Consider the following 27,159-nt stretch of genomic DNA (forward strand, 5'->3'; position numbering starts at 1 on the left):
TCTTTCCTACTCTCTGTGAACCCTCCTCACAGCCCATGCTTATACCTCCCACTGCACCACAGCCACTACCACTACCACCACTCCCCCCCCTCCCTCTACAAGTTCAACAACTACAACGCCCCCTCCACCGCCGTCTACCACTACGACCAGTGAGTATCCATCGATATCCATCCCTTCTTTACCCTTGATGCTAGAAATAGCTCCCATTCTCCTCGTCGCCGGCCCATGCATTCCTGATTGTGAATGCTTCCCCAGCAGCCCCCAATACTACCTCTACTATTTCTACAACCACAACCACTACCACAACCACTACCACAACTCCTCCCCCCCCTCCCCCTCCACCTTCGTCATCCAGCACTACCACATCTTCATCCCTCCCTCCACAATCAAGCGATTCCAGTTCAATCCCAATAACAAGTTCAGCGCCGCCAGTCACTACGCCATCAACCACGCCCCCGCCTCCCCCAACTACATCGTCAGAACCACCACCGCCTCCGGAAACGAAAACCACCACCACAACCGAAACACCAGTCGTTATTGTCACTAGCAGCTCTTCTATCTCATACTCAACGCATACCTCTTTTGTTACGGAGGTTCTTCAAAGTACCGAAAATGGAGTGCCAGTCTATTCAACGGTGACCTCAGTGGTCCTTGCTTCGACGCCTGTTACCACCATAGTCGCTCCCATCACATTGACGAGCACCCCGGGTACCACACCAACTGTTGCCGCACAACAAAATGCCGGTGGCGGTGGCGGTGGCCTCTCAACTGGGGCCAAAGCAGGAATTGGAGCCGGTGTTGGCATCCTTGTCCTTGCTGCCGCTATCTTTGGTGGTTGGTATAGCTGGTATATGAGACGTAGGAGAAGACGAGATTCCATCGACACCAGTGATCGCTACACGGCCACACCTAGTATGGCCGAATACGGCGGTCCCATTGGTGGCGCTGCGGCTGCTGGTCTAGGTGGAATGGGTGCAGCCGCGGCCTACTCAGATCGCTCAGACAGGAGATCAGAGCTGCCTTCACCTCCCCCAGCCTCTCCTCCACCTCGCTCCCCTGACAGACTTCTCCCGGGAGCCGCAGCAATCAGATCCTGGAATTCTGGATCCCCTCCACCTCAGCATTGCTCGTCACATATGTCGGTTTCTGATCAGAGTGAGTATGATCAGGGTGGCAATAATCATCTACAGAATGTTGCCCCCGGATATTTCGCCAATCTGAACGAACTACCTGAAAGTCAGCGAAACATCCACCAGCTCCCAGATGATCAGAGGAATATACATCAGCTACCAGATGACCAGATCGGCGCTGCTGCAGCACGCCAACGCCATCTCTCGGGAGGATCAGCCGGATTCCAACAATACCAGCAAGATGGATATCAATCGGGCCCAGTCTCGAACCAAGACTCCTACGAGCTCCCCAGTGGCAGTCCACCGTCGAGCTATCGTGGTGCGGAACGTGAAGTCCCAATGCACCAGAGACAGTCTGACAGGGTGCCAATTCGTCCAGGCCACTTTTCGCCGTCACATAATTTTTAATTGCTACGTAAAAACCGAGTATCCACTCATTATGCATTTTGATAGGCAATTGAGTGTTGAAAACCAATACCACTAAGGAACCTGTGTCTGTCACGCTTTCTCACTAGTAGTACTTAGTCTGGACTCGGAGCTCATTGCGAGGTTACAATTGCTCTAGAACGCACGCTTTGATCTCACAAACTAACATATACGAGTATATGTACCGTGGTCCATGCTTCTTGTAGCTTGTGGCTAGTAGCCATATTTAGAATCCCTGGGACCAAATAATGATGTCCGAGCTCGGGGGCTTCCTCGCACAGCAGTCCTCACAAAATCCACTCCCAGGACGATCATCAAGGCCTCATCTAAACCCCTCCCAGATACAAGAAATCGCAGAGGATGAAGTACGATGTCACGACAGCACCATCACGCGGCTCTGTGTACTCTAGTCGTTCTTGTTCGTCAATCCGCTCTGACCTTAGCACGACCCACTGCTGTGGAACGAAGGAATGGCCAGTCTGTGTTCTCGCACCCCATCCATTGTCGCGCATCTCTGTGGCGGACGCGCGGTTTTCTCTTTTCCTTCCAATGGCCCGCCATCGGCAGCAGATCAATCTCAATTCTGAAGCCCTCCCTCAACGTCAAAAAGGCAGGTCTGATCTGGGTGCCTCTGCGGAGCCGGACGAAAGTCCCAAGGGTCGGCTCGAACGCAAGAATGGCTTCGCCGATTCGTTTGGAAGAAAGAGGTCACTGTCGGGGTTCACCGCCGTACTCTGGACGGGCAGGATCGTGGAGGATCAGGGCGTCACGTTCTTCTGAAGAAAAATCCAGTGACGGTTGATTAGTCTGCACGCAAAGCTCCTACGACGTCCCGTCTTTTCTTCCCAGGGCCTCGAGAGGCCCCGGAAAACCGGAAAAGTGAAAGCGGACCGCACGCGAATTGAGGCAGAGGCAATTCAAACAACCGGGATGACCTGATGGGGAGTTGCAAGCAGCACGACACGCCCTCTCAGGCTCATTGTTGCCTGCTGCAACACGACACGATTAGATGTTGTCTTCCTCCAGCTGTTCTCACCGATCTCATGGTGCTCACGGCTACCTTCTGATCTTCTTCCTCTGATATTATGGGCTAGGTACCAGGCCAGGCACATGATTTCTATGTGGTACATACTATCTACCCAGCAAGGATTCACCGACTGCAGACGAAACTACAACCAACAACGGCCATGGAACTTCAGGCTATTGACATGCTGCCGCAAGCAACACAGATCAATCTGCCACTGCTTGAGACTCAGTGTGAGGGAGCGACATCCCGTAGCAATAGAGATCAGAGATCGGCCGCAAGCATCGCATCTAGAACACTATTCTCCAGGATGAGGCTTTCTTTGCCTACCAAATACAGCTCTTCTCAAGCTGGAGCAGTTCAAGCGGGAATTCAAAGTCCCAGCCAGGACTGATCACTCAGACCCGCACGTGAGCCCTGAATGATCCGCCGAGCCCCTAAAAATCGGCAGCCTCGTCCGTTTGTCACGTGTTTCAGAACGGTCGCCTGCGGCCACATGCCTGGACAATCATAGAATAACTGAGTCTTGCTTCTTTCACCCAATCTTGCTTCCTTTCACAGTATGTTTGCATCTTCGGCTCATCTGTTCGCTTCTTGGTCTGAGTGCTTCCGGTGTTGCTGGAAGGTACGAGGCAGGTTTGAGTTCTGGTGGTGCTCCACTCTGTCTGACATACAGATTGTAGTAGACTGTAGACTAAAGAGGTCAATCCGTTATCCATGTCAGGACACGCTTAGTATCCAAACAATTTGCCCTTTGTATCTTCGGTCTCTCAGTCTCCTATGTTGAAATTCCAACCACACAAACCCAGTCTGGACCCTGGAAAGCAGTGACGATTCGTGTCCCTCCTTGACATTCCCTCAGCCTCCTGAACGCCATGCCTGTGAATAGGGAGGGGTTGTGTTCGGTGACTGTGTTCTTCTTGGATCGCGTCACTCCCCAGTGATTAAGAAGTCAAGACAAACGACAGCAACGCAGCGTGTCATATCTTCATCGTGAATAGAAGTGATACTTGTACTTAGCAGCGACGTGGCTGGAGGCATGGGATGAGTCCCGATCACCTGCCTCTTACCTTTATAACCTCGAAAGAAATCCATGGGTACTCTTCCTTGAACAACCTCTGAAATATCCGAGGATAGCACAGCCTTTTTTTCCAGGTCTTGAAATCTTTTCTTCAGACTTTCATGAGAGTAGAGCCTGATATCTTGCTTCTTCAGGCCGCGGATCCCACTATCTTTTCTTGCCCACTCCTTCTGTTATTACACCACCGCCTTATCGCCTTCGACACAATACCAAGAAGTCAATTTCTTGAATGAGCCTTCGAGACTTCGTCCAGATTTCCTTTGAATTTAAAATCCAAAACGGTTTCTCAATTTGGTGAGGGCCCAAAGCAGTTCCTTGTCGTGGAAGGCTTGAGTAGGCCAACAGATATCGTTTATTACCGGTCAAAGAGCGAAAAACCGGAGACCCCATCTGTCTTCGCGCTACAGGAAATTCTCAATCACTCACGGAAGATACAATAAAATCAGCACCCATAGAGTTGGGAAAGGACACATTCTCGACACGAAGACTAACCAACGAGACACACACGCGCTCTGCCATCTCTTCGCCAGCGCCTTCTGTGAAATTCAACCTCGTGGAACACAGCAGTATCAGTGGACTCGGCCCAGTAAGCTGGAGCATCAAATCAGTCCACCAGCAGGAGTACACTGCAGTAGCTCAATCACATATTGTACCAACGATTTCAAGAGTTGGCAGAATAGCCTGCTCGATATCGCAACGCGTATCTTTCTCAGCCCACCGCAAAAAGAACCATAGCATCATAGGCATTAAAGCAGGCTTCCAGAGCGAGAAGAACCGGAAAGACATCAGTAAACGATGGCAGCACCTACCAATCGCCGCGCAGTATCGAGCAACCCGCACGGTTATTCCAAGCAATTCTTGCAGAACCAAACGATGCATGTCAATCATCCAGAGGAGCTTTTTGGTTTCCCAAGCATTCGCATAGCTATTGCGCAGTATCCTGAGTCGTATGAGCGAACCAAATTAATCGAGCCAGGCGAGTACAGCGTAACTCGCCGTCTCAATCCCTGATCTTGCTGACATTTGTGATAGGAGTGGTCATGCCTGGAAATGTAGAAGGCTCAATGGACGTTGACGACACACAGAATTCTTCCGGAAGTAAGCAGGAGCCGACTTTTGAATCCGTAAGGCTAGCCCACGAGCCTGCAGAGCCTGCCGAGCCAGCCAGCGAAACACCTACCACGGGACCAAATGCCAATCACTGCACAAGGGAAACTCGTAAGTTTCCTGTGTCTTCAAACGGCATGTGCCCCTTTTTTTACTAAAATCATCTTAGCACCGAGCATTGGATACAACTCCGACGAGACTTTGTCAGACGACGAAGCAAATACCATTCTTCCTTCTGCGAAACGCTCTGAAATTCCGTCGAAACGACCACCTACCGCTTGCAGACCGAGTCGAAGAGCTACTCGACACCATCAGAACCCAGATCGTGCCGAATATCTGTTGACCAGAGCCAGAAATCCACGCCGCGCTGCGATTCCTGGAGATGATGAGGCTGAAAATGTCATGGGAGAAGCCGTGGCACAGCAACCCCGGACTGTGATGCCAATACTTCCAGGATTTCTTCGCATCGTGGGAGCAGACCCACGTATGAAACTGCGACATGATACAGTCGTCGTCCACATTAACGGCGAGAAGTATGTGAGATTGGACGACGCTAATTTGGTTCCTGCTCGCAACGTGCCCCAGCTTGTCCTAGGGCCAAACGCGACCATTAGGCATCCAGAGAACGTAGCATGGACCGGTGAGAGAAGAAATGGCCGTCCCAGTGTTCTCTATCTCCTATTTCCGAAAGGTCCTTGGGAATTCAAGGCAGAAAATGGTCGACCAAAGAAGCCACCAGCTTCTTTCCGACCTGAGATTTCTCACGAGTATGTCATGCTCAATGGCCATGACAAGGCTTTGAAATATTCTCGAACCATGCCTATGAAGTGCAGCACAGATATCGAGGGGTGGGAAATGGAGGCACTCTGCCGTTATGACCCGACTCTGTGCCATCAAGATTTCATCGATCGGATGCTGGCAAATCCTCCCGCTGGCAAGTCCATTCCCAGTGCAGGCACTCTCAACCATCGACGCCGTCGAGACCGACTCAAGATGAGAGTCATTCCATGGCCTCCTCCACAGAAATTGAGCTACTCTGACCAGCAAGTTCTGAAAGAGGTTGGAAATGCCGGTTTGGCCAACAACTCCACTTGGTTCCTAGAGGATTTGACCAAGGAGGAGATCGAGATGCATATTGCCATCACGTATGGCAGTCATCTTGAGCGGTCTGGGGCTAAGGCACAAGATTACCACCGCAGGCAAGACAGATTCCGCAAGAATCTAAAGCTGGTGAGGAGCAAATATGCTGAGGGCTCGGGGGAAGTTGGTCTGGTTTTGGGAAATATTGCAGTGGGTTTGGAGAAGATGGGTGTGGAGTTCAAGGCAGATGAATGGGATGGTCTTTGATTGATTGAGAGGCCAGGGGAGCTGCAAGCAAAACAAGCTGATGACTTTTGGAATAGTGAGACGAGGTGAAATACGGTCCGGTGAGATGAGTTGAGGCCCTTTGATGCTGGAGGTCGCGGCGGGCAAGTCGACTCGTGGGAGAATCAACTTTTGATAACCTGTCTTGTCCCCAGTATGGCTGCCAAAAAGGCTCATACTTGTACTTTAGGTATGCACATAGAAAACTCCTAGTGGATATAGGTGTGCACCCTGTGAAGATTACCTATGAATTAAGATGGACGACCTCCGGCAAACACGGTTAGTATTGCGCTTGCCAGGTGTCTATCTCGGTGTACAACAACCCTGTTTCACAGGTTAGCTATTACCTTATTCTAGCTTCCTTTATAGCATATTAGTATGACCCAGGCGGACGCTAAAGTACTCGTAGAACACGGTAATGCTCCAGGCGTGAACTTGAATTGCAACACCACGAAGTGGACTGTCACAATCACAGCCTGTCTTTGTGCCGTTGGAGTGGGAAAGCAACGCGGCTAAACATCGGTAGTACGTCATCGATGTAATGACATGGTCCTGCGCTCGAGGGGGATTTGACCATGAAGTACTGGCATGCTCAACCTCATAATCACCATGCGATGCTAGGAGCCAGATCATCTCGTCGCGTTCTACAGCTTTTCCACTCTGCTCGAGCCTCCAGGGCACTTGGTCCACGAATTCAAGCGCCCATAATAATAATGGCTGACAAAATGTCGACGTACTCGCCGCGGGATGCCAAAAACACGTCTATCGAACCCATGGTGAGCCTTTTCTCCGAAGACATCCGCTGTCACTCAAGCACATGACTGATTACTGAAAGACACTCAGAGCGTTGATCAAGCTAGATGGATCACACTGAAGAAAATTTGCTACAAGGATCCCTCTGGTAAAGAAAGATCGTGGGAGTCGGCTGAGAGACAGGTCAAGACAGCAAGGCCAATGAATCCGTAGAACCAGTACTGACCCCCGTCCAGACGAGACCCAAGAACAGCACGATTGATGCCGTGGGTGTGGTGGCCATTCTACACGACCCCAACTCCTCCAAGGGACCATCAATACTCCTTCAGAAGCAGTTCCGCCCTCCTGTCGACAAAGTCACCATCGAAGTCCCCTCCGGGCTGATAGACGAGGGGGAAGACCCAGCTACAGCAGCGATACGAGAACTGAAGGAGGAAACGGGCTACATTGCGACGATACCAAAAGATGCGAAGGCGGCCGAAGGATTCGTGATGTTCAATGATCCCGGATTCTGCAATACCAATACCAAGATGATCTTTGTCGAGGTGGACATGACAGATCCCCGCAATCAAGAAGGGAACCTCAGGCCCGAGATGGAAGAGGGCGAGTACATTGAGAGCTTCACCATCCCCCTGGACAACTTCTGGAATGAGCTGGAGAAGTTGGAGAACGATGGCTACGCAATTGATGCTCGTGTTGGAACTCTGGCTCAGGGAATGGAGATCGCGAAGAAGTGGAAGGACGTAGTCAACCAAGGAGCATCGTGACACTATCCCGAAAGAACAGGGAACAGTAGAGAGAAGGCAAGACGACAACCACTCGACTGCGAGGATTGTTGTTCACATCTGGTGGATGGTACGGACTACTCGGCACTCAACATATTCCCTATCTGGGACATTATCCAGATCCAACTAAAACCCAGTCAGGACAATTTTGTTCGGAGAATTAAGCCCACCTTGCAAGTCAATTCGCTCGTCAAACAAATAAATCCAAATCCATAAATCCAAACAGATGACATCTGTCCCCTTTTCTCACAACCCTGGTCAGATGTCGCATGGGCGACTATCCATTTTAACCCCCCACCCGCTTACGACTTACCTACCTACCTATGTCTAAATAATTTTGACACAAATATATGGCTTGACCCGTCTCACAACCTTTGAGCCTTTTTTCCTCACGTCTTGCTGTTCTGGACATCATCGGTTTATCCTCGCGCCTACCTCTTCGCCTCGCGGCCGTCGACCGGCCTGTGAGGACGGCACCATGTCGCTCTCTGACCCGATCCGCATGGGGGGCCACTGGACCTCAATTTTCGCGGAGGGCGAGGACCTGACATGGCGGCTAATTCCCTACATGCTCGTCTGGGGCGCCTTCGGGCTGGTCTTCATCGTATGCAATACCTCGCTTCAATCGCAAGTTTTCCCCTCTGGCACTACGGACTGACGTACAATGCGCAGGTCTGGCTGTTCATCACACTCTTCGTCCCAGACCCACGAAAACCACTTCCGACTGAGAAAATGTTCACGACGGTCGATGCAACGGGCAACGTGACCGAGACAGAGCCTCTGCCCTGCTGGTACGACGACCTGGTACGACGGTACAGTGCGGCCAGGAAGCAGGCGGGACAAGACGACAGGGAGACGGACTTCGACCTCGAGAACGAGATCGAGCCTGCGGAGCTCTTCATGTCCCTCGTCGTGCCCGCCTACAACGAGGAACACCGGCTGACGGGCATGCTGGAGGAGGCGGTCAATTATCTGGAAAACGCATACGGAACCACCAACGCGGCGGCGGGCGCTATAGTTGAAATCGCAGAGGAGAAGGAGTCCCCATCGCCATCTGATTCAAAGAAGACGACCAGACGGCGGAAAGCGAACGGCGCGACGACGTCGACCAGATCCTCCAACGCGACGTCAAAACCCCCCTCCTCGTCCACACTATCCCGCGCAGCCAAAGGGTGGGAAATCCTGCTGATCGACGACGGCTCGACAGACGACACACTTCTGACAGCGCAGACGTTCTCACGCGTGCACATCCTCCCAAAACACCCCCGGCGCGCCTCGGGGCCGTGGACACACCGCTCCGAAACGGCAGTCAAGATCCCACCGGGCTCGATACGAATGGTCTCGCTGTCCCCGAACCGCGGTAAAGGCGGGGCGGTGACGCATGGGATGCGGCACGCGCGCGGCCAATACGTGGTGTTCGCCGACGCAGACGGCGCCAGCGACATCGCGGACCTGGGCAAGCTGGTGTCGGCGTGCCAGGAGGCAGAGGACGAGCGGGGCCGCGCCGTTGCGGTCGGGTCGCGCGCGCACCTGGTGGGCAGCGCCGCGGTGGTGCAGCGCAGCAAGCTGCGCAACTTCCTCATGCACTCGTTCCACCTGTTGCTCAAGCTGATGACGCCGCCGGCGACGGCCCGCATCCGCGACACCCAGTGCGGCTTCAAACTGTTCTCGCGCGCCACCCTTCCGCACATCGTGCCGCACATGCACATGGACGGCTGGATCTTCGATGTCGAGATGCTCATGCTCGCCGAGTTTGCCGGCATTCCCGTCGTCGAGGTCCCCGTCGGCTGGAGGGAGGTCGTCGGTTCGAAGTTAAACGTCGTCAAGGATAGTATCGCCATGGCCTGGGGTCTTGCGCTGTTGAGGCTTTGTTGGGGGGTCGGCATTTATAGACGATGATGTTCATCTTCATCTCCAGAAACATAGCAGGCCGGCAGGCCGGCAGGCAAGCAGCTCCTGCTCGATCATACAAACAAGTCTGATCTCTATCGTCGATGCGCATACCGGAAGTGAATGAACAATTGCATTGAGTAGCGTGAAACCACTTATGCTGCCTGGCTCCGAGAAGAGGAAGGCCAAGGCACATGTAGAACGAAGTAGAGCGGTTAAAGTGAAGAGGTTAAAAAGGGATCTCAATGGTAATGTTCAACAATGTATTTTTCTTCATTAAAGGACATCTTTGGCTCCCACCCAACCTTTCTCGTTCTACGCTTCTGTATATCGTGAAGCAACACTTACGGAGATCTACTACACATCAAATGAGATCAACTGAGGCTCTAGATGACGGGCCGCATGTTCATATCAATATTCATCCAAGCGCTTGCCCAAAAGTATCCTAAGACGATCAGAGTGTGGATTCGTTTCTCCACCAGTAGAGCCTAGCTCAGGTCGTGCAGGATATCATCTCGAGGATATTGTTGAGGCTGATACCTTCGTCCATGCACTCTCCAACTTGCTCTCGATCATTTCGTCGACCGATTCGGTGCCTACATCACTAACACCGACGCCGCTCGATGTCTTGAGGGAGCTTTCGCCCGAATGTAATTGATGATCCTCGATGTTCTGGTCAAGGTTACTGGCGTATATCACAGCCGCAAATGCTTCCAGCTCCCGTACTTCGGCCTCGGCTGTGGAGACGTACTCATTGGGGAGGTTATTTCCATTGCCGATGGCATGGGCTTGACGGGTGATGATGGCCAGAAGGTTTGCCAGTTTCACTCTTGGTTCTCCCGGAACGACCGTCACCGCTGAATCAAGTTCTTGAATACGAGGATGTTGTCCGCTAGAGAGTGTAGACGGAGGTGATTGCGGTTGCTGAGCCGGATAGGCTTTAGCGATCACACGGCTGTCAATAAGATGCGAAAACATGGACCCCAGAAGTAGTGAATGGATCCTGGTGAAGGTTGGAGAATCGATCAGATCAGCAGTCTCGTCGAGTAACTGGCGCAGCGGCCCAGTTGAGGTATCCACATAAGAACCCTCACCTTGGGGTGGTAAACCGCCGATAGAGTGACCTGGAGACGAGGGTGGTGGAGTGATGACACCGGAATCGACCAGCACAGCTTCTTCCTCTTCTCGAGGTGGTAAGACGTATGGCAGCCACCTCATAGCATATCTCTGCTCCTCAGTGTTGCCTTCCACATGCTTCCGCACAGAGAGGACCAAGTCACTCAGCCTTGCAGCGGTAATGCCCTCGCTGGGCGAGATAGTGGCAAAGACATCTTCCACTGCCGTGCGCACTTTAACCATGATCTGTGCGTACCCTCTGTGCAAAAGATACCATGAGAAGGTCAAATATCTCCGATTGGTTTCGAAATCATTTCCAAAACCAGCGCCGGCACCTCCATTATCATGATCTTCGAGAGAAATCGAGTTGACTCGTCCGGGAGGAGGCTGGGCCAGAGATATGACAGAAGATAAATAGTTGAGACGGCCAAGTAGGTTCAATTGAATGCGAGTAAGGATGATCAGAAGAGACAAGCTGTAAATCAGGGTAAACGCTCTCGTGATCGAGGTAATCTTGACTTCAGTCCAGAGTTGTGCTTTTGTCCTCCTGGGTGTAGGCTGGTCATGTTGTCCGGTGAGTTGGCTGGCATGGGCGAAACTGGTTGTCTGAAAGCTGGACAGGCTTGCAGTGTCGCCATCATGCATACTTGAGGCTTCTGACCTCCCTTCGCCTGAAGCACGTGCCAACCTTTCCGTCTTCTTCTGCTGTAATTCTTGGGTCAATTGCTCGACAGGCAATTCTTCAATAACATTCTCGGTTAGGGTGGGCAATAGTGCGAGGACGGTAATTGTACAATCGGTTTGATTCTGTTCAAAGCGTCGCCGGATACTAAAAGACGGATCTGGTCAGACTCATCGACCGAGGTCCTAGTTGAATGGGTCACATACTTCTCTTTTGCTATTCTGTCCATCTGCATGCGCTCTCGGGCTTCTTTGATCTTTCCAAGAACATACTGGCCAGCCAGATAGGTGACACCAACGACACCGGCACCGATGGCGATTCCATTGCGATTCCGCCGAAGCCAGCGTCGTGTGGCTGTTATCATGATGATACTAGTACTAGTAGGTTGGAGAGAGCTGGCTGGGGCTCTATGATGAAATGTCTGCAGTAAGGGACATGACCGCAGAGAGTAGATTAGGTTGTGACTACCTCAAATGGAGGGTCTCGACGAGCCGGAGAGCAGGTTGGTGAAGGGCGAAAGAGAGATAGAGAGACGAGAGACGAGAGACGAGAGACACGCGATGGGGAGCGTTGTCTTTGAGCATTACCTGATGACATTAAACAAAATGTTCGGGAATGGGATGGTGCCTCGGCTGTGGGAGCAAGTTCGAGGTCAAGGTCAAGTTCAGGGTCAAGTTACAAGAGTATGTAGTACTCCGTATCTGTGTGTTGGTTCGTTGGAGCATGGAGTCATGCCGGGGATCACAGACAAGCATGCGGTGCTATGTATGGCCTTGCCCATCCCCAGCCATCAGTGATCGCTTCCCTAAAAGTCAAGCCCCCCTCGGCCCCTTTCCTTCCCCAAGCCCAAAGTATGGCTGGGGCCTCTAGAAAGTGCGTTTCTTGGCGATTCACAGATGTAGTCGTAAAGGACTGAGGGGATCTTCCGAGGGGCTCTTCAGGCGTAGGGGTTACCTAATCTACCGGCAATAGGCGCGATAGGCACCACAAGCGGCACTCCTAACAGCGGGACTGGCAGTGGAGGGTTATAGGATTGGGTTGCGTTCCACGATGTACTTCGTACGTACCCGCCCGCATTCGTCTTCATCAACCCGACCCCACCATCAGGTATACCTCCTTGACCACCACGACTCAATCTGACTGTCCTGCGCTTCACTGGATTCTATATACAATTCGTCGCTGCCACCGTCTGCCTCAGCGCAGTCAATCCCTCACGAGTCATGATCTGAACAACTTCTCAACCAAGGGCGCCACCTGCTGGCTGCTCATCGCCGACCATCCATTCCATCCTCGAATACTCAATTTTCTCTCCTTTTCCTCTTATCCGCCCTAACTCCCTCGTCTGCCGCAGGGCCTTTCTCACTCCTCCCATATCCTCCTCACACCTCAGACCATGGATCCAGGTCATCATGAATACATCTTGGAAGTGTTCGCCGACCAGACCTTCGTGAAAGACATTGTGAAAGGTAAGGAGCTCAGAACCGGAACAATACTCCAAGCCCCTCTCTTCGCGCCCCCTCTGCGATGACGACTCAAATTTCAAGGGGTTAACATCCACCTTTCCTGCTGCCAGGAGTACTACACACGATATTCTTTCACCGATACTTCCCACCCATCCGCCCAACCCTCTACTCCCCAACCGCCTCGTCTTCACACGCATCATCTGTCTCAGCGCAATCCTTACCAATTCCCCTGCCCTCGATTCTGGATCCGCCAGAAATCTCCACCGCCATTGATTCACACACAGCGCTTCTCGTCTCTCAGTTGACATCGCCTGCTTCCTCCAACTCTGGTCCTGGCGGTTCTCGCGGCGAGATCGTGGTTCGCTTCTTCGACCGCAAGAGACGGCGGACGGGCATCACAGGTGGCTGGCTCGGCCGCTTGGGAGGCGGTCAAACGGACGAGGAGGTCTGTTGGGAAGAATGGTGTGTGCAGGTGGTCGTGGCCAGACCACGTAGTGAAGCAGGTAAGTGGTGCAAAAACGAACAACGGATATCTCATTCTCGTTTCCTACTCTCACGAACCATACATCCATCGTGTCACTGACCCTTGAGACCTTCCCGCTAAAATTAGACCGCATCAAAGTACGGCGAGCCATGGAGTCGTCCTTACAAAAGACGGCTATGAAGATTGTCGCCATTGTGAATAGAGACAGGGACCATATTCCCCCCATTACCACCAGTGATCAAAACCCTTTCCCATACAGGATTGCAGTCAACCCCAAACAAACAGAGAACGTGGAACGAGGATTTGGAAGCTGGAACTAAAGTAGAAAAGTACTATAGCAGATTCATGCTGCTGATACACAATATCATTGCTTGTCAGAGTATAAGCCGCCATTAGAGACCTGTACTCTCCGGCTGTAACGCCCACCAAAGTCTCTACTTGCAAAAGAAAATATACTTCAAAACCATTCTTCAATCCTTCCATCGTGTCGTTAAGCTTGGTCATTCCACAAATCGATTGGTCTATGGTGCAAATCCACAACTTCTCATCACCACACCTGCTTTCGTCATTACCCCAGTCCCCCTTGTACCGTATGGAACCGCACTTGGTTCCACACCTTATTGTCAGGGCATTAATGATGTCGTGACATCCTCGTAATGGCTAAACCCATTATTGACGTTGGACCCGCGAGTTCGTTTACCTCAACAGTTGGCAATGTTTTTCAATTCCCGCATGAAGTCCTTGTACTCTTGTGTCAAGCGCTTACTGGCTTTTCAAAGCAGCATCCGCTTTGCCTCGTACATCGGCAGAAGCGTTACCGGTGCTGCTGAAGAAGCGGGAGAAGATTGGCTGCAGGAAGGATCGGAAGACAATTTGGGCTCCATTGGTTACAGGAAGAGCCATCCACAAGATCAAGACAAACTTGAAGATGTAGTAGAAGGCTAGTGGAGAGGTCAGTAACCGGTTCCATCAGCATACAGCAGGAGAAGCACATACGGAACCAGTAGACGGCGTTGACCAGGCTTTCAAATACATTCAGGAAGGCGTAAACAACCCAGTACTATGTGTAGGTCAGTATCCGTATGATACATTTGTTCTTCATGTGGGGCCATTAGACGCACTGTCAACCATTGTGTATCATCGACCTTGTTGGTGCTGAACAAAGCCTCCATTGAGTAATAGCCGGGGATGACGAACCCAGCGAAATTCACGAGAAATTCGCCCCCGATGTTGAAGAAGATCAGGAAGAAGTAGAGGCCGACCAGGCCGAGGAAGACGTAGACCTTGGGGACATTTGTCTGCTTCTCGAAATTGTTAAGCGCAGGATACTTGGATAGCTGCAGCGCAAAAGATTAGCTTCAATTTTGATCGAGTACCGAGTATCGGATGAAAGCTGCAATCAGAGTCGATGGAATGGTTCTGAGCTCGTTCTCGCAGCCTGAAATGACATGTGCACACTTACTTCCTTATCGATCTGGGAGATCTGGTGTTGAGCTCGGTCTTGGAAAGACATTTTGAAATCGATGGGAAGTTGATAGTACGTTGGGGGTTAATTTATGGTATGGTTAACGTGATGATTACGATTGTGGATGAAAAGTGTCTGGTGCAGAGGAAGTTGGCAATGACAGTGTGGGATGAAATGTGGACAGATTGGAAGGTGGAAGTGGTTAGGGTCGAGACGGAAGGAGGTGACGTTTGGTTTCAACGTCAGTGCCAGTTGTGCGATTGTTGGGCCACTCCTTTGACTCTTGATTGCTCACCCAGTTGGTACTAGTTAATCAGGATTGGGAATGGTCCTCGTAACTCGGCCACCAGCTTGGAGCTGCATGCTCCCTCCCCTCCTGAAACACGATGGGCCTGGCAGGCTGCTGTGAAGGCAATCGAGGGTGGTTGGCGATGACGTCGACAATATTCACGTGATGTTGTTGCCGGAAAGAATGAATTGTCGAGTCAGACACCACATACCGCTGATGCAGCACACTGTTCATAGGGGATACCCTGTCAGACTGGTCATCATTTCGAAAGATTATTTCACGCAAGGACTCGTCTGCCAAGATAATCTTCTACCCTTGTTAGGACTGGCGTCCTGCTAGCGCATCCTTCTCATCGTGTATAAAAGACACGCTAGTCTGTACTTGGAAAGACGCAAGTCTTGGTATGCGAATATGTTATGTGAAATATACTCTCCCCGTCATTATCTCATTCGCCAGGAACACGAAGCTTGGCATCTGAGTTGTTGTCTGGGTGATCGAACAACACTCGGGTAATAATCGTCTGTAAACTCGATCGACCCAAAAGCCACCGGACGTCGCGTGAAGTACTCGTACTGAGGTTCAGACACATTTCCAAAACCACCACCGAGACTCGATATTTGCGTCCTCGAAATTCCGCTACCTCGTCGACACTATACCCTCCCACAACACATCAATTTGGCAACACGTCGGCGCCACCCCAACAGCGCCCACCCTTTCCGATTCATTCCTTCAATGGCAAGGCGTGGATAACAATATCCCCCAGGCAGGCCAGAGGTCATCACTCTATACCGGAACTCAGAGAGTGCTCATTTCCGCGATTCACTGAGCTTGGACTGCTACCAACTTGTTGGAGTTGTTTGTTGTGGTACTTGACAGCAGACTAACTCACGCACAGTTCATCAATGGCGCAAACACCTTCTGACAAGATGGAGGTAGCTCCGGAACCTTCAAATGAACCCCATACAAACAATTCAATGCCACATAAAGAAAATAATCGTCCAAAGTCTCGTGCTTCAACGACAAGTTCAACTACCGTCGCTTCTGCGAGCGCATTTCAGCCAAAGGTGCGCCAACAACCCCAACCCCAACAGCCATCTGACGACTCTACGATGCCGCTCGATCAACACGGCTTCTATCTACAACATGGTCACCATCCTCCTCCTGCAATGTATGGGCCGAATCCAGAGGAGATGCTACTTCATTATCAACATAACATTGCTGCACAAATGCAACAACAACAAACAATGAATCAAGCAGCTGGTATGCCACAACCGCATGATATGCGACCCGTCTCCCAACAAGGCTTTCATGATATACAACACTTTCCCGTACAATACCCTCACGGCATGCCGCAATATGCTGTACCTCCACCTCATATACATCACATGCGTCATCACTCGGAACAGTTCGAGGGTTCTCCTGCTCCAGAAGATTCAAATACGGAAAATGGAGGAGCGAAAAGACGAAAAGGCACTGCTTCAAGTGTTGCCAACGATCAAGAACTCCGAAGACTTCTAGCTCAACATCAAGGGAAATCCTTGAAAGAAGTAGCGGCTGACGTCCAGAAAAACGAAGGTTCCGGCGGCAAGTCTGAAAAGGCCAAACAAGTCTTTGCAATGCTATGGTGTGTACTTCACATATAATTTTATGGCCGAGCTAACAGTCCACAAGGCTCCAAGAGAACTGCGAGAGATCCACAAATTCCGTCCGCCGTGATCGTGTCTTCACTCGCTACACAGAGCGTTGTGGTAATGAACGGGTCCCGACTCTCAACCCTGCCTCCTTTGGAAAGCTTGTTCGAATCATCTTTCCGAATGTTCAGACCAGAAGGCTTGGTGTTCGAGGCGAATCCAAGTACCACTACGTCGATTTATCTCTCATCCAAGATGATGAGGATCGCCAATATGTTCCTGCTCCGTACGAGAGACCTGGAACCGCCAACGGAAGTCAACACGACAGAACCGAATCTACCACTGAGGCACCCAAAGTCTTCCGTGCCCACGTGTCGCCACCAATTGAGCGACCAATGTCGCGAGCCACAATGGAGACAGCCGATTTCCCAGCTCCTAGTTCTGCATTCTTACCCAAGGAGATTGAGACCGATCAGCCTCTGGAACCAGAGGCGATAAATATTACAACAGAGAAACTCGATTGCAAGCATGTCAATACTCCCACAATCAGATTCCCGGTCAAGACAATGCATGCAAACATTGTCGCTGCACTCCCATCCCTCCGACCCAATCTCCCCGCCTCTTTGGCAACTTATCTAGCAATGCCTACTACCAATTCCCTTTCGCAGCTATCAACTTCATCTCAGGATAGCCTAATCGAACTGCCAGATATTCATATCTATCTCAGTCAAACAAGCTATGACCATACTATAGCGGAGGCATTATTTCATCTGTATCGTTCCTACTGTATCGATGTGATCGATGCATTCAGGAAATGTAAGGAAAAACCATTCTTCAACCATCACTCGGCATTCAACGGCAAAATGACGGTGCCTGTCTCCAAATTGTTCTCCATGGAGTGCCTTGCACCGTGGATTCAAGAATGTGACATGCGAATGTACAAACAAATTGTGCGATTTATTGCCCCGTTGGCTGTTCAGAATGTCCCAGAAGTGGTTTGGAATGTATTTGAACGGATCGGCACGAAGCTGGTCACCCATCTGATATCAGCCTTTGAAGAAAAGTGCCCTGTTCATGTGGTCGTTGCCAAGGCGGTTCCTGCGGCCAGATTTGCACACTTGTTGAAAAAGCTCAAGGGTGCCAATGCTGCTACGTTACAGCTGAGCCGCATGTTAGAAGATGCACAGCAGAGAACTCAAATGTGGCTAGATTTGATGGCCATGGTCGATCCGGATCGATTGGTGGAAGAAAGTATGCCTCCACCTGAGAGTCTAAAGAGAATGCAAGCCATGTTGAAGGACGATATGCGACCCTTGATCGCACCCCTTGATGGCGAACTGGTACGTGCCGCTGAGGAGGACCCAACGAGTGCATATGCCAACTTTATCAATGAGCAATCTGATTATGGAGCGGGGATTCTACCACCCGAAAATGATGAAGATCCCATTCCAATGCTGGAGGGATGGATCAAATGGTTAGAGCAGCTACCGCAGATCTTCACAGCCCATCATCCTCAGTGCATGGTCGATTGGCACACACGATTATGGAGGAGTGTCATGATGCAGATGGGACAAGCTGGTGCACACAGCTATCAATCTTGGTGGTTTGTGGAGTCATTTACCACGCAGATGCTGAACTGGATGGCTGAGATGGAAGGATTGCTTATGGATGAAAGATGTCAGAACGCTGCGGATGACAAAGAACGAGGTAAAGCCAAGGAAGTGACCACCCGAGCTGAACCACCTCATGGCACGAAACGAAAGAGACCCCAGAAGGATGATGCAGAACAGGTGATTGAGACTGCAGAGCTCGATTTTCCACCCGCGAAGAGATTTCGCACAATTGCGAAAAGCTCACCTGTCCTGCCGAACAATCGACCCGAACAACCATTGACGAATGAGGTAGACGGCGATGAGACTGATGCAGAACTAGATGAATTAAGTCGCGGTGGCCCTTTAGACTTGCCGAGCTTTCATACTGGCCTGAGCAGTCCCGTCAAACGACAGCCTGGTGGAAATCCCAATGATGATAGTGGAATCGATCTCGGGCTCGATATAGACATTGAGGCTGAGAAAGAGGCCAAGAAATTCAACAAGAGAGACTGGCTTCTCAGCAGCGATCCAGTTGATGCGCCAATCGGACTGGGGGTCACTGTATGATCTCCAGTCAACCACTGAATCACTTAATGTCAAACGTTGAGTGGAATGAGGACTTAACACCGTGACCTATATTTATGTGGGATTTCTTGGGGCTGGAGCATTGGGACATGAGTGAACGACCTAAACGACGAGATGATGACAGTCAACGTCGATAAAATCTCGGGAATGGTGACGGTGGTGGTGTCTGGATGGTTACAATGCTCCGTTGGCCGTGGTGATTCTCACTGCTGCTTATTATTACTCTGGTTTTGCGATTCTTGTGGGAGGGGTCTCTGCCTGTGTGTGTGATATCCATCAAGTGGATAAATCCTAGCTGGGATTAAATTATGTACCTTGCATGATATTTGGAAAGTTAGCGATTGGAACACGCAGCTGGCGAGGGTAGTGAGTATTAATATGTTGAGTTCATTTTGTTTACAGAACGCCTTTTGAGTCGCGACTCGCGAGGTGTAATGGTAGGCGTACTTTTAAAACGTTGTGGCTGTTGCTAGGCTGTTTCAAAATTCCCAGAAAGACATTCAAACTTAGGCCGAATCTGATCTTGAAAGTCGAGAAGAGTCAAGACAAATGTCAACAACGTATTCTTACCACGTGCATCGCTACGGCATCTGGAATTACCTTGGCTTTTGGGCCTTCTGGATGGGGTTTTCGATTCCAATACATACATTGCTCGTTCAACGTTGGTGAATCTCCACACATCAAGTTGGAGCTGGGAGACCATCGTGTTGTGTTGCACCTTGTCAAGCTATTGTGGTAGCCCCTTTGCTAGCACGAACATCCCGCCATTCATTCGCACAGAAGTGGCCACCTATTCCAATGGCGAAAAAATCAAATAAATCTACTGCTGCTGCAAAGCAAGCCAGGTCATCTACGGAGCCGTCTCGACAGGCTGGAGCTTCATCCGACGAGATAGGCGTCACTGCCAGCTCCAAGCCACCGTTGTCCATCCCTTCGAAGCTGCTAGACTTTCGGGTCCAGCGAGGACTTCAACTGATTCTCCTTGCAGCATTATCAGCCTCGCTCTCTCAACTCAACCTGTCACCAGTTTATGGGGCCATACCTGCAGGGGTCTACCATCGATATGGGCTCACCGTATCGTTTCTGATTGCCGTTGTAATTCGAGGGTATCTTCCAAAAGGATTAAGTCGATGGATCGCGACATTCTCGTTTTGGATCCCCAGCATTCAATTTGTGCTGTTCCAACTAAGCTCGTCACTTGGAAATCCCTATGGTCCCCTGGTAACCGAGCTTCTGACATGCTATCCGCTCGTCATCACTTCGATTTGCACTGCGATTGGATTCTTCGATAACCCCCTCTACGTTGGCACTGAGAACTTGCTGAATGATACTGTTCCTGCCATGGGCTTATTTGTACTCTTTGCATTGCTTCAGAGAGCTGCCAAGAGCACCATCAATTCGTTCAGTGGGCCAGGCTTTCTCAGATCTCGGATTGGGTTGCAACTGATTGTCGGCATATTTTATGCCATGGTCATTCCCAAAAGCCTCGTTTGGCCAGCTTTTCCCTCCGTCATCATCACCATGGTTGCAAACCCGCATTGCACCCTTACAAAGACCACAGACGTACTGAACAACACCCTAGCGCTTTATGACTACACATTATTGGATCGCAAAGAGTCAATTACAGGCTACATTTCTGTCCTGGAAGATAATCAGAAGGGTTTTCGGGCTATGAGGTGCGACCATAGCTTGCTGGGTGGAGAATGGAAAGTACCGGTAGTTGAGGGAGCCGCAAAGAAGGTTGGTGATCCGATCTACAGTATCTTCACTATGCTGGAAGCTGTGCGTCTCGTTCAACCTGCATCGTCCACTCTGGAGAAAACAGCATTGAACATTGGCCTAGGTATTGGCACCGCCCCGTCAGCCATGATTGCTCACGGTATAAATACTACTATATTGGAGATCGATCCTGTGGTGCACGAGTTTGCTGTCAAGTACTTCGACCTGCCACACAATCATAGCTATTACATTGGGGACGCCGTTGCCGCGGTTGATAGCTCTGTTGCCAACGCCCAGACCAGCCCAAGCACTTCTGAGGCCGAATCATACGATTATATAATTCACGATGTTTTCACAGGTGGTGCCGAGCCCGCCGAACTCTTTACTAATGAGTTCCTCTCGGGCCTTCACCTGCTTCTTAAAGCTGATGGAGTCATCGCAATAAATTATGCTGGCGACCTTGCAATGCCTTCCGCATCTATTATCTATCGAACAATCACATCGGTGTTTCCTTCGTGCCGAGTCTTCCGAGAAGAAGAGGCGGCCGAGCCGAATACCCAACCGGACGACTTCACGAACATGGTATTTTTCTGCCGGAAGACGGATATTCCTGTTACGTTTCGAAAACCGGTCGAAGCGGATTTCCTTGGTAGTCGATTCCGGCGTGAGTACCTGCTGCCAAAACACGAAATACCATCTTCGGCATTTGAGACGAAAGTCGATATCCTCAGGAGAGGAAAGACAAAGGAATTGGAAAAATGGCAAGCGAAGAGTGCGATTGGGCATTGGCGAGTCATGAGAAGTGTGCTCCCAGATGCCGTCTGGATCAATTGGTGAAACGGAAAAGGTGTGGAAGCTCTCTAGTGCTGGTATAACTGGGTTCTTGGATTACAGAGCAGGAAGCCAGCTATGAACCTGTCATATCTAATGCTCTAGTGATTGTGCTTCGGCGCTGGCCACCGTTGTGCAACTCTCTGAAACTTGACAGCATTTTGCAGAACCATTCCCTCGTTCAGTTGACCAACTTCTCTCCTAAAGATATCCTGCCATGGCGTCTGGCTCTCAGGGACAGCATAGCCGCCTTGGGCTTGGAGCTCCTCGCGCCTTTGCTTCAACTCTTCATCGGCAACGAGTATGTTCACTGTTCTCTTGTTGAGGTCAACCCTTAGCAGATCACCATCCCTGAGAATGGCTAAATTTCCGCCAGCAGCCGCTTCTGGACTTGCGTTCAGAATAGAGGGTGACCCAGATGTTCCGGATTGTCGACCATCTCCTATGCAAGGTAAAGAGGTTACTCCTTGTTTGATGATGTAGCCCGGAGCGTGCATGTTGACGACTTCGGCGGCACCCGGATATCTAAGAATATGGAAATGATCAGTATACCTGCCCCAAATGATGATGGGCGATTAGATTGTGGGTGGGATTAGAAGCCCTGTCCTAGAATCTAGTTCTTTGAATGGCTCTCACTCACCCAAGAGGTCCAACTCCACGGATAACGAGGATAGTCCTGCGGTCAATGCCAGTCTTGGGATCATCGATGCGGTTGATGAAATCCTCACGCCCGTCAAAGACAACCGCCTTGCACTCAAAGGCGTTAGGGTCCTTCGGATCCTCTAAGAAGTCCTTCCGGAAGTCATCTGATACGACCGAAGTTTTCATGATGGCCGAATCGAAGAGGTTACCCGTCATATGAAGAAATCCAGCAGAAGTCTTCATGGGATCCTGATACTCCTTGATCGTTCGTCTATCCCACGACTCCTTTCCAGCCACATTCTCTCGAACCGTCTTACCGTTCGCAGTGACTATATCCGCGTGCAATTTGTTCTGGGCCAGGAGCTCGGCCATAATGGCGGGTAGACCGCCGGCTTTGTAATACTCTTCACACAGCATTTCGCCTGCAGGCTGGACGTTCAGCAGGAGGGGAACATCGAAACCAATGTTATCCCAATCGTTCAGGTCAAGGGGGACCCCGATATGCTTAGCTACAGCGTTTAGGTGAATAGGGGCGTTAGTGCTTCCGCCAATAGCACTATTGACAATGATGGCGTTCTCAAATGCCTCCCGAGTCATGATATCGCTCGGCTTGCGGTCTGAGTGCACCATTTCGACGATCTGTCGACCTGTCTTGTATGCACACTGCAAGCGTTCACGATAAGGGGCGGGAATGGCGGCCGAACCTGGAAGAGCCATACCAAGAGCCTCCGCGAGAGCATTCATAGTTGACGCTGTGCCCATTGTATTACAATGGCCGGCTGAAGGAGTACTGGGAAAATAAGGGTTTGTCAGGTTATTTCTTCTAGATCGGATCAGGAAGAGAGCACACTATACCCTGCAGAGATCATGGCCATGAGAGTCTCATCGTCTATTTCTCCAGCGGCATGCAAATCCCTAGCTTTCCACAGGACCGTGCCTGAACCGATCTTGTCGTCAGAGCCAAGGCGTCCATTCAGCATCGGCCCAACGTTGAGACAGATTGCAGGGATATTCTAGAGAGGTTCACCTTAGCGGAAAAGTAGATATAAATCCGGGTTAGGGCGCTCATGATCCCTTACCACAGTGGCGGCCGCCATCAAGAAAGCCGGCGTGGTCTTGTCACACCCCGTCAACAGAACCACGCCATCAAGTGGGTAAGCGTGCAGCAGCTCAACGAGGCCCAGATACGCCAGATTCCGGTCCAGCGTGGCCGTCGGCCTCCTTGAGCTTTCCTGGATCGGATGAGTAGGGAATTCAAATGCGATGGCACCAGAAGACCGGATTCCCTCGCGCACACGCTTCGCAAGTGTCAGGTGATAGCGATTGCACGGCGCCAGGTCTGAGCCGGACTGTGCAATGCCGATGATGGGCTTGCCCGAATTCAGCTCCTCGTGCGTGAGCCCATAGTTGAGGTAGCGATCCGTGTACAGTGCGCACATCTCCTTGTTGTCGTCTGCGTTGAACCAGTGCTCCGACCGCAGTTTGGCTTTCGTCTTCGTGGTGCCGTTAGACGACGAATGTCCCAGTCCTACGGCGGATAGTTTCTGCTCAAGCTCCAGTGTTCGTTTGCGTAATGACTCCAGCTCGAGTTTGTAGTCCTCGATGTCGCCAACTCCGTTCTGATGTCCGTCGCTGGGGCACGACCCACATGCCGCGGGCTCCTTTTGACAAGCCATGATGACGACCCTTTTAATTTGTCCTAGCTTATGGAAAGGCACACCACCAAAGAGTTCCCTTTATAGGATTTTATTCTTCTAAGAGTCCCGAGAGGATGGAAATGAAGAACACGGTCAAGTTGCATGAACAAATGTCTCACTTGGGGACGGTTCGATTTCTTGAAAGCTCAGCAAAAGCGCCTTTTGACATACGCACAAACACTAACGTAGACTTATTTTGGTGTGACCTCTTGATTGGAATTATTCAATGCCTGGGCAATAGACTGGTACATGCACACGTCCGTCTTCGTGTACATGGGACGTTGAATCCGAAGGGAAAAGTTGGAGTTCCATATCCGCCCCATGGCACGCGGGCAATACGGCACAAATCCCGAGCAAACTACAACATTTTGTCGAATCACATCAACGATGATTCTAGTGGTCCTAAGAAACTTTGGAATGTCGTGGGGTTGTTCCCGTCTACGTCGGTATCTCTACCATCAGCTCTCCGGCGAAAACACCACCGAGAGGGGAGAAGAAGGTTCGTGGGGAAGCCAGGAGCCAGAGTGAGCGAGTATTTGGGCACTCTTCACCTGCGAGGATTTAGACAGCCACCAAAGAGACGACCAAGATGAATTGAGACATGTCGCCCAGAAAATGGGGTTTTCGTGGGGTTTTCGACTCTTGTTTCTGGGTCTGGCTATGGCTGTGCGTCAATTACCGATGGTCTTCTCTGATTGGCCACGACAGCCGCCGGTGAGCCCCTTCCCTTTCCTTATGTATGTACGTGATCGTTCTCAGGTCAAACATCGCCCGACGCGGTGCGTAGCTAGGTCCAGCCGTCCGCGTCGACAACATGCACGGGATACCGGCCACGGAGACATGTCATTGGTCAAAGAGTATCGCGTACACTCGGCAAATGCTTCCGTGCAGAAAGAATTAGACTTGGACCGAGATTGCGTTGGTGCCTCGATGCCCATGGGCCTTTCAAGTCGAAATCCATCCTATAATTTTGGGCACTTGGGCCAATTTATACTCAAAAGAAGAGATATATTAGACGAGGTAGGTGAGCCATCACTTTGCCTCGCCTCTTGGCGTGCTTGAGAGATGCACAAGTCTTCGAATACGACAGGCCAGTGCGAGAAGAGGAACACTGTGTCTGGCTGATGCCGAACGTTCGGGGAACAAATTTCGGACAACCATTGCTCCATCTTAAGAGTTCGTGAATAAGTCTGCCCATTCAAATTGGTGGAAGGCGGCTACCAGGTATATGTACTGCCCACGGTGAAGGCGGAGGTGGATCTTCACTGGAACTGTTCTCGCTATGCCCTGGAAGGTGCTGTGGTGAGGCAAACTGTCGGATTCATCCAAGGCAATAAAGATTGAAAGAGAGTCCGAAGATGTGTTGCAGAATGACATCGTTCAACAACATCTAGCACATCCCATCTCGTTCCTGCTTCCGTTGAATTGCGGCAATGTCTCTCCCTCGCGTTCGATGGAACCACAAGAACAGGCGGCAATTGCGGACACGGAGGGTGCGGCTCAAACCCTCTGGATTGAGGTGGTTTACCAGCATCTAATGGTGTCCATGACCTGACTAAGTCAGACAGACACGCACGCATAGACATATGGGCGGGGTCAACAGACCATCCATAGACGGTATGCGGCTTGGTACATGCGACGGAGAACCGGTTCTGCATTTAGCAACGGGTTCCGAAGATTGTTAGCATATTTCTGGTGGGATTCGCTGATTTTGTCCAAGTTGTCCTGCATCTGTCCGGGCCGTCAACGATATTGGAAGTGCTCTGATTATGCCGAGGTATTATGAGCAGGAAGCCTAAGTCAACAGAGTCCTGATCTTCCCGAAACTGGAGGGAGAAGGGACGTGGCGACTCTCGTGGTGGACGCCTATGTGGCATATCCATCCTTCTTGGCTGCTGCTATGCATGATCCCAATGGTGGATCCAATGCTCACATCTCTTTACTCACATGGATTATCAGTCATCCCAAAATACTCTGTAGCGACTATTGGTCAGGCCTCAGAGATATGGCGATATGTGGAGTTTTCGACAGGAGTCGTCTGATGGTGGCTGAGCATCTACGCCATCAGTAAGCAGCATAAGAATTCTGCTCGACATGTTTCCTGCGGCATTGATACCGCATGCTGGTCATGGTGGCCTATTTTCATGGAGCTAGAGTCGAGTCCATCTCAGAGACGCGATGACGAGGACAGACCATGACCTCAGCTAGAGCAGCGACAGAATTTGGATGCTGCACGATCCCAATCCTACCAAGCACTGCGGCCTCCGCAAACAGGACCTGAATGGGCAGCCGTTGCTGTAATAATAGCGAGCGGACATTCCTATTGATTCTTGGCAGGACGCTTCTGACAACGACGCCACAGCTGACAGAAGTGAACTTTGCTTTCAAGCTTAGAATATGAGAGAATGAGCATTTGAAGGACTACAGTACCTAGTACGGAGTACAGAATACCTAAGCCGATACCAAGAATCAGTAGTCTAGGCGTAATCGCACACCGCAGCTCTAGGGTCAGCTTCTGGGAAATTCCGAGTTGGCTCATCTCTACGGGCGCGCTAGGCCACGAATTAAGCCTACAATTCGAGACTGTCAATTGATCGACAATACTCTCCGTACGGAGGTGACTTGTGAAATTGTGAAATTTGTGACGAAGCCCTTGATACGAGATACTCGATTCATTGGCATTGAGCTTGTTGCCCCCTAAGCGAGAAACATGGAAGATCCGTTATTAAGATTTGAAGCTCCAGAATTCCATTTGATACTTCAAAGTGTTACCCGCCCACCCTTTCCTGCCCAGGCAATTGCCCTATAACTGCTGGAGGCAGAGTGAGACTCGGTGGAGAGTTGGGAAGGGCCAGGACTCCAGGAGCCTAGAACACCACCGCCATGGATCCAGAGCGCCCTGGGACTTCTTACCGCCAAGCTATTTAGGTGAGCCTTGGCGGATCACTGGGAGTTCTCGGAGACCCTCAGTTCCCTCCTGCAGTGAAGATGTTCTGCTAACGGGCGCTAGCGTCCCTCCCCAACCCTCCCCCTGCATGTCCGGAATTGGACTCGGACTAAACCGCTTGGGGTCCAGCGGGGCGCTCCGTCGGTCTTGGCTGTCAGATATATCTTGGCGCCGAGCAGGCTTGAGGTGCTTTTTTGGAGCGTTGGCATGCTTATACCTCTTGTCAAGGCTATGCCAACAAGTGTCCTGCAGGGAGCGCCGTTGAGACTATGCTCCGATGAAGTAGATCCTCTGGTGCTTTTACTTGGTATTCGCAAGATGTCATCCCTAAAAATGTTTGGCCGGCAGTGCATCCAGAAATAAAAACGCACAGTAATTGTCAGGCGCTGCCGGCCTTGCTAACGCCTCATTCTATTGTTGTCAAAGCCTGGTCGCTACTACTGTTGAATTGTTTA

At 50.9% G+C, this 27,159-nt stretch overlaps 10 protein-coding genes across 10 annotated transcripts; 7 read left to right on the top strand and 3 right to left on the bottom strand.

Annotated features, from left to right (window-relative positions):
* Positions 1-524: 524 nt before the first annotated feature.
* Positions 525-1,538, top strand: A1O9_03265 (uncharacterized protein; the record flags this gene model as incomplete). The annotated part of the gene is made up of 1 exon (XM_013408832.1): positions 525-1,538. Exon 1 carries the CDS (start codon positions 852-854, stop codon positions 1,536-1,538), a length of 687 nt encoding a protein of 228 aa, XP_013264286.1. The 5' UTR covers positions 525-851.
* Positions 1,539-4,701: 3,163 nt separating this feature from the next.
* A1O9_03266 (uncharacterized protein) lies at positions 4,702-6,115 on the top strand (the record flags this gene model as incomplete). Its single annotated transcript, XM_013408833.1, has 2 exons — positions 4,702-4,879; positions 4,938-6,115. The coding sequence occupies 2 exons, from the start codon at positions 4,702-4,704 to the stop codon at positions 6,113-6,115; spliced, it is 1,356 nt and encodes a 451-aa protein (XP_013264287.1).
* A 731-nt stretch (positions 6,116-6,846) lies between these two features.
* On the top strand, positions 6,847-7,653 carry A1O9_03267 (ADP-ribose pyrophosphatase; the record flags this gene model as incomplete). The annotated part of the gene is made up of 3 exons (XM_013408834.1): positions 6,847-6,909; positions 6,977-7,069; positions 7,123-7,653. 3 exons carry the CDS (start codon positions 6,847-6,849, stop codon positions 7,651-7,653), a joined length of 687 nt encoding a protein of 228 aa, XP_013264288.1.
* Positions 7,654-8,220: 567 nt separating this feature from the next.
* On the top strand, positions 8,221-9,570 carry A1O9_03268 (dolichyl-phosphate beta-glucosyltransferase; the record flags this gene model as incomplete). Its single annotated transcript, XM_013408835.1, has 1 exon — positions 8,221-9,570. One exon carries the CDS (start codon positions 8,221-8,223, stop codon positions 9,568-9,570), a length of 1,350 nt encoding a protein of 449 aa, XP_013264289.1.
* Positions 9,571-10,071: 501 nt separating this feature from the next.
* Positions 10,072-11,723, bottom strand: A1O9_03269 (uncharacterized protein; the record flags this gene model as incomplete). Its single annotated transcript, XM_013408836.1, has 2 exons — positions 10,072-11,506; positions 11,566-11,723. 2 exons carry the CDS (start codon positions 11,721-11,723, stop codon positions 10,072-10,074), a joined length of 1,593 nt encoding a protein of 530 aa, XP_013264290.1.
* A 1,029-nt stretch (positions 11,724-12,752) lies between these two features.
* Positions 12,753-13,626, top strand: A1O9_03270 (uncharacterized protein; the record flags this gene model as incomplete). The annotated part of the gene is made up of 3 exons (XM_013408837.1): positions 12,753-12,825; positions 12,933-13,325; positions 13,433-13,626. 3 exons carry the CDS (start codon positions 12,753-12,755, stop codon positions 13,624-13,626), a joined length of 660 nt encoding a protein of 219 aa, XP_013264291.1.
* A 442-nt stretch (positions 13,627-14,068) lies between these two features.
* On the bottom strand, positions 14,069-14,819 carry A1O9_03271 (protein yop1; the record flags this gene model as incomplete). The annotated part of the gene is made up of 4 exons (XM_013408838.1): positions 14,069-14,247; positions 14,303-14,366; positions 14,428-14,643; positions 14,769-14,819. 4 exons carry the CDS (start codon positions 14,817-14,819, stop codon positions 14,069-14,071), a joined length of 510 nt encoding a protein of 169 aa, XP_013264292.1.
* A 1,407-nt stretch (positions 14,820-16,226) lies between these two features.
* Positions 16,227-18,850, top strand: A1O9_03272 (uncharacterized protein; the record flags this gene model as incomplete). The annotated part of the gene is made up of 2 exons (XM_013408839.1): positions 16,227-16,684; positions 16,732-18,850. 2 exons carry the CDS (start codon positions 16,227-16,229, stop codon positions 18,848-18,850), a joined length of 2,577 nt encoding a protein of 858 aa, XP_013264293.1.
* Positions 18,851-19,666: 816 nt separating this feature from the next.
* On the top strand, positions 19,667-21,424 carry A1O9_03273 (uncharacterized protein; the record flags this gene model as incomplete). Its single annotated transcript, XM_013408840.1, has 1 exon — positions 19,667-21,424. The coding sequence occupies one exon, from the start codon at positions 19,667-19,669 to the stop codon at positions 21,422-21,424; it is 1,758 nt and encodes a 585-aa protein (XP_013264294.1).
* A 95-nt stretch (positions 21,425-21,519) lies between these two features.
* On the bottom strand, positions 21,520-23,736 carry A1O9_03274 (dihydroxy-acid dehydratase; the record flags this gene model as incomplete). The annotated part of the gene is made up of 4 exons (XM_013408841.1): positions 21,520-21,943; positions 22,059-22,850; positions 22,916-23,073; positions 23,140-23,736. 4 exons carry the CDS (start codon positions 23,734-23,736, stop codon positions 21,520-21,522), a joined length of 1,971 nt encoding a protein of 656 aa, XP_013264295.1.
* Positions 23,737-27,159: the final 3,423 nt, after the last annotated feature.

This window comes from Exophiala aquamarina (assembly GCF_000709125.1).
Source record: "Exophiala aquamarina CBS 119918 chromosome Unknown aczIA-supercont1.2, whole genome shotgun sequence".
In the NCBI taxonomy this organism is placed as follows: Eukaryota; Fungi; Ascomycota; class Eurotiomycetes; order Chaetothyriales; family Herpotrichiellaceae; genus Exophiala; species Exophiala aquamarina.